Source organism: Lactuca serriola, chromosome 3, assembly GCF_051521515.1.
Source record: "Lactuca serriola cultivar US96UC23 chromosome 3, Lser_US96UC23_V15, whole genome shotgun sequence".
NCBI classification, from domain to species: Eukaryota; Viridiplantae; Streptophyta; class Magnoliopsida; order Asterales; family Asteraceae; genus Lactuca; species Lactuca serriola.
The window spans coordinates 121,560,273-121,580,080 of NC_136410.1; the positions used below are offsets into that span (position 1 = coordinate 121,560,273).

The following is a 19,808-nucleotide window of genomic DNA, read 5'->3' on the forward strand; positions in this document are numbered from 1 at the left end:
GAACTACAGAAGTCTTTTTTTATTTTTTTAGATGATAAACGTAATTAACAAACAATCAAAAATTTTAATTATGTATAATAAAATGAGACTGAATCCTAATTGAGAATATCTTACAAATTGTAACCCATTCGACCAAGCAATCAACAACTAATCGTGAACCAAATGATGCTATAATATCAATATCTCACAAATTACATAAAAACTGTTTATATTTTGCAAATTACAATAATTATTAAAGATATACACATTGCATCTACAACATTTTTGCATCACTAGCCAAAGTACAGGTCTCCAATATGAAGGCTGAGGGCAAAATTGACCAAATCGTACAATTCATGAGATGGGCAGAGCATGTATAAATTTGAGGTTGAGGGCAAAATTGTCATTTTGCCTATTGTCATAATAATCCAATGAAGATAGTGGACTCATATTAGCATGTGTTTCAAGAACAAGATAGAATTTGAATAGGTGATACAACAGATCAAAGAAATTTGGGTTGAAATGAAGTAATAAACCTTTTGTATCAATCATCATATGAAGAATGTGGAGAAGCAGTGCAGCCAATGTCAAAGGGATCTTCAGATCCACAGCAATGCCAATACTGGAACACTTTACCAGATTCAGGCGTATTCATGGTGCCTCCACTATACACACTCTCGAATTTCCTCTTGGTTTCTCCTGAAGATTCAAGAAACTAGTCACAATCGCAACTCTGAGATTAACAAAAACTTTAACATGAACAAATTTCATCCCTTTCGAGTTTCAACATGTACAATTTACAGGAAAAATGACATCTCCAAATGTAAAACATTAGAAAGGATAACACAGATCAGTTATTAATGGTGTCGAAAAACAGAAAAACAGATTGATTACCGCCAAAATGCGCAGTGTGAAAACGACACGCTTGGGGATGATTGAGAGAAGGATCGAATTGTGTTTTACATTGCTTACAAGTTCTCAAGCTCACCGGCTTTGTTTCTTCTACCGAACATTGAATCGAGTATCTTTTGATACTTCGATGAATTCGCAGTTGCGAATTCCGCGTTGACAATCCAACTAAGGAAGGAAAGTGATGAAGTTTTAAGGAATTCTGATGAACGAAGGAAGCATGTAGTGGCGTAACTGACGAGCTTATTGAACAGATTTGCATCGTAATTACCAATTCCAGTTTCAGGAACTATGAATGGTCTAGGGTTTTGATGTGATGAAATTCATATAATTTGGGGAAACTATAACTGGACAAACGATGGGTCTTTATAGCTTGGCAAAATGGACCCTTTTAGATTTATTTTTCAAAATGATGCCCTCCTTTTTTGCTACTAAAGTCAATATTCAAGTTCATACTTCATACCCATATAGTTGAATATTTCCTTAACAACAATATTACACCGTTAAGTTTCACTTATTTTAAGCTCACCATAGTTCTTCATTCATCATAATTTTAAACATAAATAATGATTTTTTCTATATATGATAGTGAATTACAATTGTTATTTCTCTATAAGTTTTAAGTTATACAATACTAATTATTTTCTACGAATTGTTTTAGAGTGATGAGGTGAATAGTTATTTGAGAGCTTAGAGCATACATAACAAGGGATCTTTTTCAATATATTTTTGGTGTCGTTATCGGTATAGCAACAAAAAAAAAGTTTAACAACCATCAAGATGGCGTGGTGGTAGGCAACACTTGGTATCAAACACTTTAAAATAAAGTTTACCCATGTTTCAATTTTGTAGTCTTCAACCTTTAGGCGACCCATCGTTAAAAAACACTTAACAAACATCCATACTAGGGGAGTTGATACGGGTCTCGGGTCGTACCTAAGACTGCATTTGATCCATTTAATAGCAAATAGACTTGTCATCCCATTTAACTCTCTCTTTGAAGTTACAAATTACCATTATGGATGCTTTAATAAGCTATTAGAAAAGCAGCATGTATCTCGAGATATTAGCTGTCTGATTAACTTCCTATATAGACATAATAAAATCAAACATTTAAATGTGAGAATATCATATCATATTTCTCTTGGGTTTATAACTTAAAATGTGAGCTCTTTATAAGTATTTAAATATGTCTTGATGATAATTTATTATTATGGGTTTTAGCTTATTTAAAGGTTATTGGCTAATCTAACGGCATTATTGTTACGATTTATGCGCATTATAAATAAGTGTTACTGAAAAATGATTTTCTTTGAAAAAATGCATTTTATGTCGTAAGTTTGGTTATATTCATATTTTTTGTAATTTAACTCATTAGTTGTATTTCAGTTTGATCTATAGTTTAAGAAATATTAACTTACTTGTATTTCTTTGGTTTTAATTTTACAATTTACGATTTTTTATATTATTTGAGGCGAAAAAATTATTGGTTAAACCAATTTTAAATATAAATTCTTTAGTCTTATTCATTTTATCATTTACATAATTACTCTTCATTGTCTACTTTTTTTTTTTGTAGCTTTATTCAACAGAAAACCCTGTAATAATGTCTTAATTTATCATATACATAAGATGTGTAAGCTCTTGTGATATCATAATACATTTAGGTACTTAAAGGTCCTCATAAGCAATAAACTTAGAAACAAGGATGTAAGCATGACTACAAAATTTAACATGGGAATTTCCTGAAAGTTTGCAAAGCCAAAGGACTATTCTTGCAATTATTCTAAAACGAACAACGAATACCGTGATTCAAACACGGATCCATCTGTACTTAATCCCAAATAGATTCTCTAGGGCTCCAATTTGTGATCGTTCTACTTCAATCAAACAGTGTAATTGGTTGAATAAGATTCAATAAATGGCAAATAGCAACAAGCGAGATGAACCCTTAACAGCTCCACCGGTCGATCGATGGTTTGACCTAACCCTAGGTTCCTCTTTTCAAGACAATCCTTCCTCCAAATTCTGCACTCTTCGCTGTAAGTATATGTATCTGTCTTCTCTACGTGCTATTTCCAATAAAATTTGATCTCTTTGACAGATTATTCAACTTCTTTATGCATCCAATATGATTTTCTGTAATAGAGTGTTAAATTGTTCGCTGAAATTTAATTAACAATCTACGAATTTCGAATGTAATGTTTATCTTCAAGCAATTGGGTATTTCAGATGAATTTAAGCCAGCATCTATCGATAAAAACCAACCTGGGAAATTGCACAAAACCAAAGATAACAAGGTCGCTGTTGAATTCCAGAACAATCTCCCAGGAAAACCCAAAGTGAGCTTTGAAGGTAGCAGCGAAGATTACAAAGACAACGATGCAGTTTTGTTCTTCGATGGAACAAGTTTTAGGTTAGAAAGACTTCACAGATCAGTTAAGCGATTGAGACATGTCCGCCAACCTGGCGAGTCTGCAGCAGTGGCTGCCGCCACTTTACCACCACCTGAAGCCAGTTCACCACCACTTGGAAAGGGATCAAAATCTCAATCTTCAAACAAGAACTTACTTCCTCCATCAGTAAGTTATTCTTTCAATTCTGATTTTCACTTCACACATTTAACCATAAAAATGTTATCTTGATTCTTGATTCTTGATTCTTGCATGAATTGAACTCTTTTTGTACAGGTTGAAGTTGAAAGAATTGAAATTGGCAACTTTAAAGGCTATGGTATGTTCTTATTTCCAATTTTTTACTGTTTACCACAATCATAACAAAAATCTTTTTTGAAATCCCAGATGGGAAACCCCGAGAAGAAAAAGTTGTTGAAGATCCATTCAACCCATCAAATTCTTTATACACATCACCAGATCCCAAGAACGATGATGACCTGGACGAACAGCTGGACATACTCAATGATGACGAGGAAGAAATCGATATCAACATAGAAACAGAAACAGAACCCGAAAGGCAACAACAAGCATTCACTGGAATTGACATCAACATTCCTCATCAAAACGAAAGTGATGATGAAATTGCAGAAGTTGATGTTAGTGATGATGAAGGGGATGAAGGTCTTAATGCTGCAGAAGCCCTTAGAGCACAAGTGAATGCTGAGGAAAGAAAAGAAGGGTCGTCGAGTGAGAGTGGGAGTAGTAGTAGTAGTAGTGGAAGTGGCAGTGGGAGTAGCAGTAACAGTGACAGTGACAGCAGTGATGGTGATGGTGACTCTGTAAACTCTATTTAAGAAGTTTTTATGTTTTCGGTTCTTGTAAGTTGAGTAAAAGTATTAGCAAGATTGTTGTATGTCATATAAGCTAAAAAATCAAATGGTAATTGGTTATGGAATCTTTAGGTTAAAAATTGCAATAATTGGTAAAAACTATATAAAAGTCTTTAAGGAGATGAGGTTTTAGATTACTTTTTGTAAGGTTATATTATGATAGGATGAAAACACTTTGATTATTACCTTGATTCCGAACAATTTTCTTGTATGGTAACGTTTTCATGTTAATTATTCGGTTAATAGTATTTGAATTTGTGCTTTATTGCTATTTCAATTAAGATATTATAGTACCAATTCACTTATTGTTGCAAGTTCAAATAGTGTAGGAAGTAAGATAGTTAAATAAAACATACAATCTTCCTAATTTGTAATATTGAATGTCTAACATTGCAATGGTGTAATAATGGGAATTGATTAGTAAATAGGTTTTTCTTTATAAACAACAATTTATGCTTTAAAATATTGTATTTTACAACCCTATAAAACATAAATTGTTGTGTAAATAGAAAAATTGTTATGTACGAATCATTTCTCTTTAATAATAAGATAGATTATTGTCAAACCATAAATTGTACATAATTCAATAAACATAGGGACCAAGAGAGTATTTGGAGGGTATTTGAGAAATCTTTTAAAATGACTTTTAGAACTTTTAGTTTTTCCAAAAAGCTAAAAGTTAAAAAAGATGTTTGGGCATTTTAAAAAGTTTTTTAAAACAACTTTTAGGCAAGAACAAATATAAACTTTTGAAAAGTCATGAATTTGTGACTTTTTGCAACTTTAGCTTTTGAAAAGTCAAAAAATAAACCAAACACATTTTAAAACTATTTTTTATAAAAAACCAAAAAATCAAAAATGACTTTTGTTAAAAAGAACTTTTTAACATGAAAAACAATCCCAAACAGCTCTTGGATCCAGTATATTGTATGCCCAAATTTATAATTAACTTTAATTATGTCCATGTAATTAAGTTGGATCCTAGATTTCTAGGTGGAGTTACGCGTGGTAGTTTTAATCATCTAAACAACCGAACAAAAAACGATTATACTTCCCCTTGTTAACCCCATTTTTTTTTATTCTTTGTGATTACAAAACTTTCTAACATTTTGTTAACTTTAATTTACAATTGTTGGTGACATATTTGCAATTTGTAATTTAGCTAATTGATTATATCAAACGCATTATTTCAACCATAAATTCCTAGTGGATTCGACTCGACTTACCCTACTACCTAGGTCGAGTTGGTTTATGTTTTTATCGTATTGACGAATGTCAATCATAGTCATGGTGCTAAATGTTTTCTAATATTTGGTATGATGTTATTGTATTTGTTTAATGGAGAGGAATATTTTGTTAGAGTTTGATGCAATGAGACAGGAGGGTTGATCATCATACAATCCATCTTCGATCGATGAGGTTGAATTCATGAAGTGTATCCTAGATGAACGTTGTTGTCACGCTCATGGATTAGGATGGAAGCTTAAATATGCTTCTAGTAATTACCAACCTAATACACTAATGCAAGCAATGTGTCAACAATTTAGTGCACAATCTCAAGAGATGCAAGAGAGTCTAAATCAGTCGTTTTTGGGCTCAAAATCCTATATACCAATAACTACCGTCAATGCAATTCCACTAGGATCTAATGCAAGTCTTATACGATCTGTCCCAACAAGAAGATGATGAGGAAGGTTCTAATTGGCTATATTTATAGTTTGATATTAAAATTTGAACGATTTTCTAATAACTTTGGTCTAGTATTATAAAAGTTGAATGTTTTGAATTAAATTTTAATGTTTTGTATTAGATATACATATTTTTAGATTTATGGTCATGAAATAAGGAAATTTGAATTTATTTCTATTATATTTTGGTAAAAAAAACTAGAAAGGAACAAAAAATAAAAATATAAAACAGATAAGTGGATACAGAGAGGGCAGGTCGTCGTTATGGGTATTTATTTATTATTTTTTTGAATATTAATAGTTATATGGACATCGTTTGTCGACAAATCGTTGAGCGGTAGAAGGTTATCTATAGGAACGAATGTATCGAGGGCGAAATTTGAGCTATAACTATGAAGGAACAACAACGAACGCTTAGCAAGAACATGTCTTGTCCAATGGGGTTGTAGTGTCGACTTATGTCATCGTCAAAAGTTGTTTTTCTTGTAAGGGAGGAGGGAGTCATTCCCTCCCAACCCACCGAACCCACTGCCACATCATATTTTATGTTTTATTTTTCTTCATCTTTCCCAACCCACAATACACGGAAACCCTATCTTTTTTAACACACTCATCCCACTCAATTAAAAAAAATACAAAATAATCAAAGGTAAAATCTTAATTAGCTATAGAATTATCAGTGGTACCATTCCCGCTTCAACGAGTGGATTGATTTATTTCACTAACCCACTTCATCATCTCTCTCTACTTTCTCTTTCTTATTTTCTCTTGTACCATATGTTTTAAAACTTGTATCTTAGTTGTTTTGTATTTTGTTTAATTAAGTGGGTTGAATGGATTCAAAAAGATAAGATTTCCATGTGTTGTGGGTTGTGAAAGTTGAAGAAAAAGAAGAGACAAAAATTGATGTAACAGTGGGTTCGATGGGTTGGGAGGGAACGACTCCCTCCTCCCTAACGGATGTTGACAATCACACTTCCAGTAGGGGAGTAAGGGTAGGGGTACCAAAACTATGTCAGATTGATGATCTCCAACGTATTTATATGTGTATGTGTAAAAAGGCATAAAGAAGGGGTTGAGTAAGTTGATGCAACGCTAGAGCATATATTCACAAAAAAGAGGATACAATCATACGAGTAGAAAGGAGATAGTAACTATAAACTTCAAATTAAAACATGTAAAAAGGTAACCGGATAAGAAAAACTATACAAATGACACAAACAAAAAAGACATGTATAATGTGACCTAGACTACTTCCCTACCTTAGTATTTACCCTCCACACCCTTTTATAGGAGGTCAATTCCTCAGAAAGATTCAACTTTTTCATGGTCTTGTTTCTCCTTCTTGTACATCAACCGTCACCAACTCCGCCCTCCTGATTTTCATTATCGGTGCCTCCTTTGGACATGTCCATACCATCTCAATCTTTCCTTCATTCAAAATTTTTGTGGATGACACAATTTTTTTGAAACGGCAAACTATCTAAACTTATTCCTAAATATCATATATGTTTTTCTAAGAGACTTGAACCCATGATCTCTCATTTGAGATGATCACTCCTTACTGTTGGACGACACCATTCACAATGAAGTTTTGATTTTTGTGTTATGGGTCCTATCCAACAAATTTCTATCATCTCTATAATTTATTTATGTTACTTTATTTTCTCCTAGTGCTCTTTATTCAACCCACATTGAGATTCATTTATCATCATGAACCGACTCTATAAAATTTCGGGAAAATGACTTGTAAGGTTAACGAAGTATTAGACTTGTACAAAAACTACCATTGAACTTTTTTTTTTGTACACATATCACCAATCAACTATAGCTTTTGTACACATATGACCATTAAACTTCACCTTTGTTCAATAAAAACACCATTATGTTACCGGTAATAGTAGGTCACCAGCCACATAACATGCCATGTGGCATGTCATGTGGCTGCTGATGTGGATTTTATTGTATATTATCTACACACTATACCATTAAACTATTTTTTGTACACATTATACCATTAAACTTTTTTTTTTGTGTACATTTTACCATTAAACTTTTTGTACACATTTTACCATTAATCTAATATAATTTATTCAAAAAAATATCATTTCAAAAAATACATATTTTTACATAAAATGGGTTTTCCATCACCTATTGTGACTCCCTGATTTTGTAAGGTTTGGGGGAAACGGTTTGTTTTTTACAATGATACTAAGGACTTTCTTTTACAACTACATTGTGAATTTATGTTGGTCATACATCAACTGAAACCCACAAGGTTTGAACTTGAGACTTTTATCCGGAGCGGCGAAGAAATACTCAATTGTTCGTTATTTTAGCTAATGTCTAATAAACATATTCTTATAAGTCATTTTTTTAGGAAACTACGATTTGAGGCACACTTATAAACTCATGAAACATTTTGTACATGTTACCTTATTATAATCCCCCCTCTTCTTCTTGATTGTGGCTGATGATTAAAAAAGTGCATTGAAATTATGTTATTGTTTACCGATAGGAAAATGACTTATAATGATAAGCTTACTAAAATTTAGAAAATTAGTAAAATCGACATCAGGTGATGGGAAACCTACTTTTATGTAATAATATGTATTTTTTGAAATGATATTTTTTTCAATAAATTATATAACATTAATGGTAAAATGTGTATAAAAAAAAGTTTAATGGTAAAATGTATACAAAAAAAAAAGTTTAATGGTATAATGTGTACAAAAAATAGTTTAATGGTATAATGTGTACATAATAAACAGTAAAATCCACGTCAGCAGCCACGTGGCATGCTACATGGCTAATGACCTATTATTACCGGTAATATAATGATATTTTTTGAACAAATATGAAGTTTAATGGTCATATATGTACAGAAGTTATAGTTGATTGGTGATGTGTGTACAAAAAAAAGTTCAATGATATTTTTTGTACAAGTCTAATACTTTGTTACCCTTACAAGTCATTTTCCCTAAAATTTCCCTATAGTTTCAACGAGACATTTTTGTCACACAAGACCCGCGATGCTGCCCTCCAATGGGTATATTGGGTTATTACCAAAATGCTTCTAAATACTAGCCTATACATGCTACTTGAATTACCAATTTACTACCATGGTGGTAGCGGTGGAACGTAAAATTATCTTTTCGAGTCTATATTTTAAATTTTTTATTAACTATGTTAAAATTTATAGGCTTGATGGTTGATACAACAATTTCACCATCTTTAGAAGCGATAATCTTGGTGTGAAACTTATTGATTACAATTATGCATCTTGTAAATTTGCAGGTTCAACTTGTGCCTTTGTGCACAAAGAATTCGAGTAACAAGGGACAAAAAACTAAACTAGAAAATAGAGAAGAATAACTAAATCGGGCTGACCCCAGAAATGCTAACATACATAAATGAGCCGGCCTTGGTTCCTTAGACCCGTTCCTACTGGAAGAGGACTCACCTCGCAATGCTGAAAACTGAATCTCTCGGTAAGGAATCTCTAATGGTTGCTTCCGCGACTCCCCAACTATCATTATCATAATTAATACTTAGTTAAAATCCAATAATCCTTCTTAGGGTAAAATGACCATTTTACCACTGATCTAGTTTAGTCCATGACTTAGGCCCAAGTCCATAGCATGAAGCCCAATTCTTTTTGGCTTGGCCCAAGCCCACTAACGGCCTAATTTTCTAAATTGGGCCCAACTCCTTTAATGGACCCTTCATTAACTCCAACAAGTGACTTAGTCCACTACCACACCCAAAAGAATAATCCAATAGGCCCATAGTAGCATAGTCCAAGGAAATGGCTCAACCTTCTTATCCTTCTGTCCTCACGTCGTGAGCTTCCTCATCTCACGTCGTTAAAGTCAAATCAGCTTGGGTTGACATAGCAAGTCAACCCGCTTTACTCGTCTCAGGGTCTCAGATTGGGGACATCGTCGTGCTCACGTCGTGAGGCTATACTCCTCACGTGGTGAGAACTGTTATGTGAGCATTAAGCTCTTAATCCTTTAAGACGAGCGTTGGGACTTTCCAGAATACCTTATCTAGTCCAAAAGACCATAAAAATCATTTCTTTTCAGTGATGCATGTCCAATTCATGATTTAATCACTAGCTAGGTCAAAAGTTGCTATAATCATAAAGATTCAAGCTTGGGGCCATAACATGCTCCTAAGTCCAGATCCATGGGTTCTAAAACAGCAAATGACTCAATGGTTCATAAAGTTGCTAACTTTATGAACCTCATGCTTGATAAGCCAAGATCTCATGCAAAGAAGGTAGCCAAAACCTAGATCTAGCAACCTTAAGTGAAAAGGTAGGATCTTTATACCTTACTGGAGCTCACAAGTTCAGCTAGTCCCCAAAGATATGCTTATCTTGCCAAAATGGGTCACCATAAGAGCTTCTTTTTCTCCTTATTCAAAGAAAACAAAACACCATTAACACCAAAACCTCCAACAATGGCTCTAGGGGCTTAAAAGGATCAAATTTAGGGTTTTTAGTGACTTGAGAGTGAAAGAGGCTGATGATGGGAGACCCTAGCCTCCTCGTTCTGTTTTATACCTGATTTTTAGAGTTTAGGAGCATCAGGTCTGGCTCACGTCGTGAGAACTAATGCCTCACGTCGTGAGGTTTGAGGACGTGGGTCAAGATTCAAATGCCCGACTCACAACGTGACCACTATGGCTCACGTCGTGATCCTCTTCCAAGTGCAAAGACTAGTATTTTATACCTCATGATTCGGATGTTACAATTCTTCCCCACTCAAATTAGACTTCGTTCTCGAAGTCTGCTATCTCGAATATCTCTGGATAGTGCTCCCTCATCTGGCTCCCAAGTCCACTCTGAGCCCTTACGGTGCTACCACTGCACCTTCACCAACTGCACAACCTTGTTCCTCAAGGTTTTGTCTTCCGGTCTAGAATGGAAATAGGCCTCTCAATGTAATTTAGGCGGTCGTCCACTTATATATATCCTCCAAAGGCACAAATGTGAAATCATCCACCAAACACTTCTGCATCTACTAGACATGAAAAGTGTTGTGGATCTGGCTGAGCTCTACTGGAAGATCCAAACGGTAAGCAACACGGCCCACCCGAGCCAAAACCATAAACATACCAATGTCTCTGGGGCCCAACTTTCCTTTCTTCCTGAACCGGATGACACCTTTCCAAGGTGACACCTTCAGGAGGACCATGTCGCCCACCTGAAACTCCAAGTCTGAATGTCTCTTGTCGACATAGCTCTTTTGCCGACTCTGAGCAGTCTGGAGCCTGCTGTGGACCTGTTGGATCCTCTCAGTAGTCTTGAGTACTACTTCGGTACTCCCCATGACTCTCTGACCGACCTCGCCCCAACAGATTGGGGTCCTACATTTCCTACCGTAGAGCATCTCAAAGGGAGGTCGGTCTATGTTGGCATGATAACTGTTGTTATACGAAAATTCCGCTAACGGAAGATACGTATCCCAACTACCATCGAAATCCAAGACGCATGCATGCAACATGTCCTCGAGATTCTGAATCGTCCTCTCGCTTTGTCCATCCGTCTGAGGGTGGAAAGCGGTGCTGAAGTGGAGATGAGTACCCATATCCTCGTGAAACCACTTCCAAAGCCTGGATGTGAAACGGACATCTCGGTCTGACACCACCAAGACAGGCACTCCATTTCGTGCCACTATCTCACGCATGTAGATCTCGGCCAGGTTCTTAGTCGAGATACTCTCCTAGATCGGGATAAAATGAGCACTCTTGGTAAACCAATCCACTATGACCCATATCGAATCTAATCCTTGTGCGGTCCTAGGAAGCTTGGTGATGAAGTCCATCGCAATATCTTCCCATTTCCACACGGGAATGTCTAGCGGCTGCATATTTCCGTGTGGTCTCTGGTGTCCGACCTTGACATTCCTGCAGGTCAAGCACCGCTCTATGTACCAAGCAATGTCCCTATTCATGCAAGGCCATCAATAATCAGGGTGAAGGTCCCGGTACATCTTCTTCGCCTCGGGATGGATGGATCTCGACTTATGAGCCTCATCCATCATAATCTATCGTACTCCACCCTAGTATGGAACCCATACCCTCCCATGCAGGGTCAACAACCCTAGGGTGTCTTAATTAAATGAGGTCACCCGACCTACGATCCGCTCGCACTTCTGGTGCTCTTCCTTCAGGCCCTCGACCTACGCCTCCTGGATCTGCTCTAGCAACAGGGTAATCACTATCCTCAGACATATATCTCGAATCGGAGTGGCCACTGTCTTGTGGCTAAGGGCATTAACCACCACATTGGCATTGCCTAGATGGTAAAGGATCTCACAGTCGTAATCCTTCACCACATCTAACCACCGACGCTACCTCATGTTTAGATTTGGCTGATCCATGAGGTACCTCAAAATCTTGTGGTCCGTGTAAATGGTACAACGAACCCCATAGAGGTATTGTCGCCAAATCTTGAGGGCGAAAACCACAACCCCCAGCTCTAGATCATGCGTCGGATAGTTAGCATCGTGAGGCTTCAGCTGCCTCGAAGCATAAGCTATCACGTGACCATGTTGCATCAATATTGCACCCATACTGGTGATCGAAGCGTCGCAGTAAAACATGAAGTAGGGCTGAGTATGGGTTGGTTTGGGTCGGTTTTTCCCCAAAACCGAACCAAAACCGATGACCATCAGTTTCTAAATATTTGAACCCTAACCGACCCTAAACCCATGGGTTCGGTTTTATGGTTTATTAGTTTCTAAATCGGGTTTTTGGGTTCGGTTTCGGTTTATGAAATAAACCAAACCTTAAACTATTTTTCTACAATCTCATATCCTCACTTATATAGAAGTGAAGATAGCTTCAACTTTGATCCCTCAATTGATGTGGGACAAAGCTAATAGCTTGATAAAACCGAACAGGATGTATGTTCTGCTTATGTACACAAGCATATGTAGCTAAGTTTGAATCTTGTGCCGATGTAGGATGAGATTATCTAGATGCAAAAATAAAAGAAGTGAAATATTGGACACATGTTTCGAACTTGAGACCTCTTAAAAAACACGCGAGCGCCTTACCCACCTGAACCAGCTCATCCTTTTGACATTACTTCGCTAAACATATTTATATTTGAATATAAATTATATATTTTTATGAACAATATATATAATCGGTTCGGTTCGGTTTCTATCGGTTTTACCAAACCCAAAAACCGAACCCAAACCGAAATTTTCAGTTTTCAAAAAATCTAATCCCAAACCGTTGGTTTATGCTTCGGTTTCGGTTTCTCGGTTTCGGTTTTGTCGGTTTTTATTGGTGTTTTGGATTCCGGGTTCGGTTTTGCTCACCCCTACCATGAAGTCATCAACTCCCTCTAGCAAGGTCAAAATCGGTGCCTTGTATAACCGCTGTCTAAGAGTCTCGAAAGTTGCATGCTGCTCAGGCCCCCAACGGAATGTCACCGACTTCTTGGTCAGTCGGTTCAAAGGAACAACGATCTTGGAGAAATCCTGGATGAATCTCCGATAGTAACCCGCTAAACCAAGAAAACTCTGAATCTCAGTTGGAGACCTCGGAACCTCCCACTGCATCACGGCCTCTATCTTGGCCGGATCGACCAGAATCCTCTTCTGGTTCACAAGGTGCCCCAAAAAATGCACCTCGTGCAACCAAAACTCATACTTGGAGAAATTTGCGAAAAGTCTCTCCCTGCTTAGTGTCTCCAACACCTCCCTCAGGTGCTCCTCATGTTGCTTCTAAGTCTAGGAGTAAACTAAGATGTCATCAATGAAGACGATTACAGACCGATCCAGCATCGGTATGCACACGCAGTTCATGAGGTCTATGAAACGTGGCTGGATCATTGGTGAGCCCGAACGACATCACCACAAACTCATAATGACCATAGCGAGTCCTAAAAGTTGTCTTCTGCGCATCCTCATCCCCGAATTGCATCTGGTGATAACCCGATCATAGATCAATCTTGGAGAACCAAGATGCACCCTATAGTTGGTCAAACAAATCATCAATCCTTGGAATGGGTAACAGTTATTCAGCGTTACCTTATTCAACTCCCAGTAGTCTATACACATGCGATGTGACCCATCCTTCTTCTTCACAAACAGGATCGGGGCTCCCCATGGCGAATTACTTGGCCTGATAAATCCCTTGTCTAACAGCTCTTGCAGCTGCGTAGACACCTCCTACATCTCAGGAGGAGCCAACCGATATGGTGCCTTGGCTATCGGAGCCACACCAGGGACTAGATCAATCCTAAACTCAACTTGTCTCTCCGGAGGTATCCGAGGCAAATCCTCTGGAAATATATCCGGGTACTCTCGCACCATTGGTACATCATCCATTGTCGTCTTACCCTTGTCCCCGGTATCCATAAGATACGCGACGTAACCCGTGCAACCCTGCTGAAGGTAGCGCCTCGCTCTCACTGTTGAACACAGAGTCGGTCCCCCTTGCGGCCTCTCGCCCTGAATCACTAACCTTCCCTCATTAGGAGTTCGAACCCTCACTAGTTGCTGCTCGTAGTCGATCACTGCCCCATTGGGGCTCAACCAGTCCATACCAACTATAACCTTATTCCCTCGCAGGGGAATAAGGACTAGATCCATAGAAAACTGCTCATCGAACAATTGCAGTGTACATCCTCGGTGAACCCTCGCAACCTTGATGGTCCTATCATCTTCTATCTCTACATCAAGTGGGAAATCCAACTCTCCAGGAGCCCCCGTGAATCGCTTGCTGAGCGTGAGCGACACAAAAGATTGGGTGGCACCTGAATCAAACAATACCAAAGCTTATATACCGTTCACTAAGACCGATCCTATAACAAAACACATAAACATAAGCAATAATCAATGTCAATAAAGAGATAAGGGAAAGATACATACCCGTCACCATTTTGGGAGCTGTTCGTGCCTCCTCTGTTGTAAACTGAAAGGCCCTGCTTTTCGCCACAGGCGCCTCACCCCGGCCCTGACGGCCATCTGTAATCCTTAATGTAGAAGGGGTGGGTGCTGCCACCTGCTCTGCTGCTGCTAAATGCGAGCACTGGGACTACTTGTGTCCCCTCTGATTGTACTGAAAGCAAATCAGATATGATGTTGTCGTGGTGGTGGTAGTAGTTGTACAATCTCTACTCACATGTGTAGTTCGGTCGCACTTGAGTTAGCCTGAACTCCTTGCCTTGCACGTCCTATCGTGCATCTTGCCGCATTTGCCACAACGGCTACAACCCTGCTGACTCCTAGGTCTGTGATCTGACACCTTGGGATTCTTTCCCGTACTCCCTGTCTGAACCCCCTCAGGTTTCCTCTTCCTCTCCATCTCTAAATCCAACTCTCTCTCTCTCTCTCTCTCTCTCTCTCTCTTTCTCTCTCTCTCTCTCTCTCCCTCTCTCTCCCTAGCAATAATGTCCTCCAGCGTCTTGCAGCTGGAGAGGCTCACAAACTGGCGAATATCACTCCGCAACATCTCATGATATCGGTCCTTTTTCATCCCCTCGTCCGCCACGTACTGCGGAATGAGAAGGGCCTTCTCCTTGAACATCGTGGTGATCTCAGTCACCGTCTCAGTCGTCTGCTGGAGATCCTGGAACTCCCTGGCAAGCTGCTGCACCTCAATAACAGGTGCAAACTCGGCCTTGAACCTGGCCGAAAAATCACTCCAAGGTATCTCATCTAGAACTGTTTCATCTCCAATGGCTTGTCCGACCTCCTCTAACCAGTCACGTGCCTTGTCCTTGAGAAGACAGGATGTAAGTCGGACCTTGTCCCCCGCGGGACATCTGCTGGTGCGGAATGCATTGGTGACATCAACCAACCATCTAGTACTCGCAATGGGGTCCCGAGCCCCATGATAGTTAGGAGCTCCACATGCCCTGAACTCCCTGAAAGTGAGTGTGCACGACCCCATCATGGCCGCTACCTCAGTTCAGAAAGCACTCAACCTCTCATCCATAAGCTCCAGGATACCCTCCTTGATCGAACCGAAGATCACAGGAGTCTGCTCAAGACTACTTCACGTGATCTCAGAGGAGATGAACTCCCTCATCTGCTCATCCATCTGTGCGGCTCCAGAGCCCGAGCCTGATCCCTCACCAGTGGCTGAAGTGCCAACCGGCCTAGTACGTAGCGTCACCATACTAAAAATACACCATAATAAACATCGTTATACTCATCATATCTTGAGGGATCTCACATACTACAAGTTTCCTGGGTTCATCTCAACCTTCCTTGATTTGAGTACGGATCCTCTGCTTTCAGTAGTACGGACCCATAGTACCTTCCACATTTATCCGTACTTTCCTCAAGAACTGTCTCAGCTCCACAAAGTCCCTTCTACTACTACTGGTGATCTCATGCTAATCTCATCCTAGGCTTGCCCTAGGGTACTCTCCAACCCACTCTCCGCCATCAGTTTCATAAGAAGTCCCTGCTATCTCACCCTAACTAGCTCGCGAATACCATTACATATTGCTAAGACTAGATAATTCTTCGAATGAGAGGTCCTACTCTACAACGGTTAAACTCAGACGAAAGCTGCAAAATAGAGCTAAACCTAATCTTCTGAAATTATTTAGTCCTCGCAATATGTAACTTAACATATTCGTTTACTAGTTAGTAAAAGACAACTAGAAATCCTAAAAGCACAAACGACACAGCATTCGATCATTGAGTAAACATAATCAAATATATAATAATCAGGCCACCATACTGACTAATCTATACTAGCATGCAGTTCATAAAGCTGATACATATACAACAGGCACATAAGGCATCCTTCCTAGATCCTTAGTCCTAATCTAGCATGCAATTCTCATAATATATCATAACATAAACTTGTATGGGTAATTTGGGAGTACTTACTTGAGCTCGGCTGATTGCATGCACTACACCCTTTTCTCTTTTCAAAATTCTTTTTGGTTTTTCTAGAAATTCTTTTCCTTTTCTCAAAGTCATTTTTAAAAGGCTTTCCTTTTGAATATTTCTATACTAATTCGTTAGTTTGAGTTCAGACACCCCTGAAAGTGTGACCGAATCCCTCAAACCAAGGCTCTGATACCAACTTGAAATATCCCAAAAATACGGTCCAAAAATTTCGTTTTATTATTTATAAAAACCATAAATACCACTTGTCATTTCACAAAACCATGTGTAATATATCCCAAATCATCACAATAAAATACTGTGTCAAAGTCATGTGCCAAATATCAGAGTCTAAACATCCCAGGCTAAAATCTATGATGTGTGTCATGCAGTCATCCCGAGCACTTACCCTTGCTAGCGGAAGTATCTGAAACAAAAACTGAAAACTGTAAGCATGAAGCTTAGTGAGTCTCCCCAAACTACCACATACCATACACATAATGACATAGTAACATACAATGGCCTTTGCCCGCTACATCAGGCCCCGATCGGCATCGGACAGAAGTCCATCATCGACCCCGCCAGCATCGGGCCCCGCCTGGCATCTGACCGAAGTCCAGTATACATATAACATAGCAATAGGAAAATAAAACATAAACATATATAATAAACACATAAACGTTCCATGGGCTTGCCCCGACATCGGACCGGAGTCTGGAACACATAACACATAATTTATAAGCTAAAACTTCCTCGGGTTTGCCCCGACATCGGACCGAAGCGCGATATATATAAAAAAACACATGCAAGAATCATGAAGACATCAAGCATACAAACATTCCTTGGGCTTGCCCCAACATCAGACCAAAGTCCGGAAACATATAACTAAATCGGGCTAACCCCGACAACGCTAACATACATAAATGGGTCGGCCTTGGTGCCTTAGACCCATTCCTACTGGAAGAGGACTCACCTCGCAAAATTGAAAACTGAATCTCTCGGTAAAGAATCTCTAACGGCTGCTTCCACAACTCCCCGATGATCAGTATCACAATTAATACTTAGTTAAAATCCATTAATCCTTCTTAGAGTAAAATGTCCATTTTACCCCTAATCTAGTTTGGTCCATGACCTAGGCCAAAGTCCATAGCATGAAGCCCAACTCTTTTTGGCTTGGCCCAAGCCCACTAATGGCTTACTTCTGGCCCAATTTTCTAAATTGGGCCCAACTCCTAGAATGGACCCTTCATCAAGTCCAACAAATGACTTAGTCCACTACCAACCCCAAAAGAATAATCCAATAGGCATATAGTAGCATAGTCCAAGGAAATGGCTCAACCTTCCTTATCATTCTGTCCTCACATCGTGAGCTTCCTCGTCTCATGTCATACAAATCAACCCGATTTACTCATCTCAGGGTCTCATCTATATGACCAAGATGGCCATCTCACGAATTGGATTCGAACCAATATCAAGCTACTTTCCTTTAGTAGATCTGTCATCCCCCTCATTATAGTCCTCCTAGAATCAATAGCATTTCATCGGAATACATCCTGTCTTTTCACCTTAGTAGTCCTATGCATAGTCAGTACTATAGCCCCAATCATGGCTACTAATAAAATCAAACTAGGAACCAAAAACCAGACGGAATAGTAGGTATAAAGTAAATTGCCCAATGTTTCCAAATTAGTCCAACTTCGTACCTTTCCGGCATAAACCATATATCTCAGAGAGGTCGTATTTATTTGGGTTGGTAGTAATGGAATGCTTTCATTATCTAAAATGAAGAACATTTCCCACCAAAAGATCAGTCCAATAATACCACTCACTGGTAAATAGCGCAATACTTCTTCGTTAATCTCTGCTATTTGAATATGGAACATCATAACAACGAATAGGAATGAAACGACTATAGCTCCTATATGAACTACTAGGAAGATCATAGCGAAAAAGTCGAGACCTAACAAAAGAAGTAAACCTGAAGTGTTGCGAAAGACTGGGATGGGAAACAAAACGGAATGTACCGGATTTTTAGCACGTACAACCATCAAACCAGAGACCAAAGCAAGGCTCGACAAAACAGAAAGTATCATAGTACGTCGTCCTTCCCTGAAATGGAACTTTCATGCTGGAGAAAGAACTAGCATGAAAGTCGATCTATTACAACCAACGCGATTGTTCGTATTTCATTTTCTTCTTCCAAGCCCTTCTTTCTTAGCACTGAGTTACTTACAGAATCTCAAATCTCTCTCGCTTCTTTATCTTGTTCCTGTTCGTCTATTCGGGACGGGGCAGGCAGCCCACATACATGAAGAGAAGAATAGAGAGGGGGTTATCCTGCTTAAACTTGGGAAGTTTACTACTGGAAATTGGGAAGGGCTATAAGTAGGCCGTTTGCTATTGCTATAAGGGCTGCTCGCCTTTATACGACTTGGCTTCGCTATCGCTTCTATGTAGTGTAGTGGTCGACCTAAAAAGTCGTATTCCTGCCATGCCTATTATACAGTGCTAGAAGCTTCGCCAGAAGCAAGCAAGATAAGGTCGCTCTGCTTCGTAGACAAGGCTCGTTCCGTACTTAACTTACGAGCTCGTGTAGTACTCGCCCCTATCTCTTCTCTAAAGGGGCGCACACTCGCTGGCTCCGTCTCGGAACCTTGTGGGGTTAGGAGTAAAGCATCCCGAGGTTGGCGCATCTCCGGTATAAGAAATAGGTGACTTAGCTAAGTCGATTCTTAGAAAATATCTAAGCAAACCATTTGTCATTATTTCAACAATGGAAGCACATGCCTTTTCTATTTTTTTTGTCTTGGTCCCAATTCAACACTAAAGAAGTCTGAACTAATTGAATACTTGTATCCCAAATTTCAAGAATTGGGTCGTAATAAAGGATATAATTGACAACTCGAAGTTGTAGATTATCACTTTCCTGCAAGAGATCCGGCGGGAAAAGTCTTCCTAAATTTATACCATCCGTTTTTTATATGGGACTACAGGTTGAACCAAAACAAAATACTTTTTTTCATACCTGGAAAGTTTCATTCGTTGGATATAGAGCCAATTTTTCAATTTTTT

At 38.7% G+C, this 19,808-nt stretch overlaps 2 protein-coding genes across 3 annotated transcripts; one reads left to right on the top strand and one right to left on the bottom strand.

The window, feature by feature from the left end:
• Positions 1–154: 154 nt before the first annotated feature.
• On the bottom strand, positions 155–1,221 carry LOC145093116 (carboxypeptidase). 2 transcript variants are annotated; one of them, XM_079031164.1, is made up of 3 exons: positions 874–1,221; positions 516–678; positions 155–391 (listed from the first exon to the last, which is right to left on the bottom strand). In XM_079031164.1, exons 1-2 carry the CDS (start codon positions 1,148–1,150, stop codon positions 524–526), a joined length of 432 nt encoding a protein of 143 aa, XP_078887290.1. In that variant the 5' UTR covers positions 1,151–1,221; the 3' UTR covers positions 155–391; positions 516–523. The 2 variants fall into 2 exon arrangements, with proteins under 2 accessions (XP_078887290.1, XP_078887289.1); XM_079031163.1 differs by having other exon boundaries at positions 155–678.
• A 1,496-nt stretch (positions 1,222–2,717) lies between these two features.
• On the top strand, positions 2,718–4,375 carry LOC145093117 (uncharacterized). Its single transcript, XM_079031165.1, has 4 exons — positions 2,718–2,930; positions 3,121–3,470; positions 3,579–3,621; positions 3,690–4,375. Exons 1-4 carry the CDS (start codon positions 2,810–2,812, stop codon positions 4,136–4,138), a joined length of 963 nt encoding a protein of 320 aa, XP_078887291.1. The 5' UTR covers positions 2,718–2,809; the 3' UTR covers positions 4,139–4,375.
• The last annotated feature ends 15,433 nt before the right edge of the window (positions 4,376–19,808 follow it).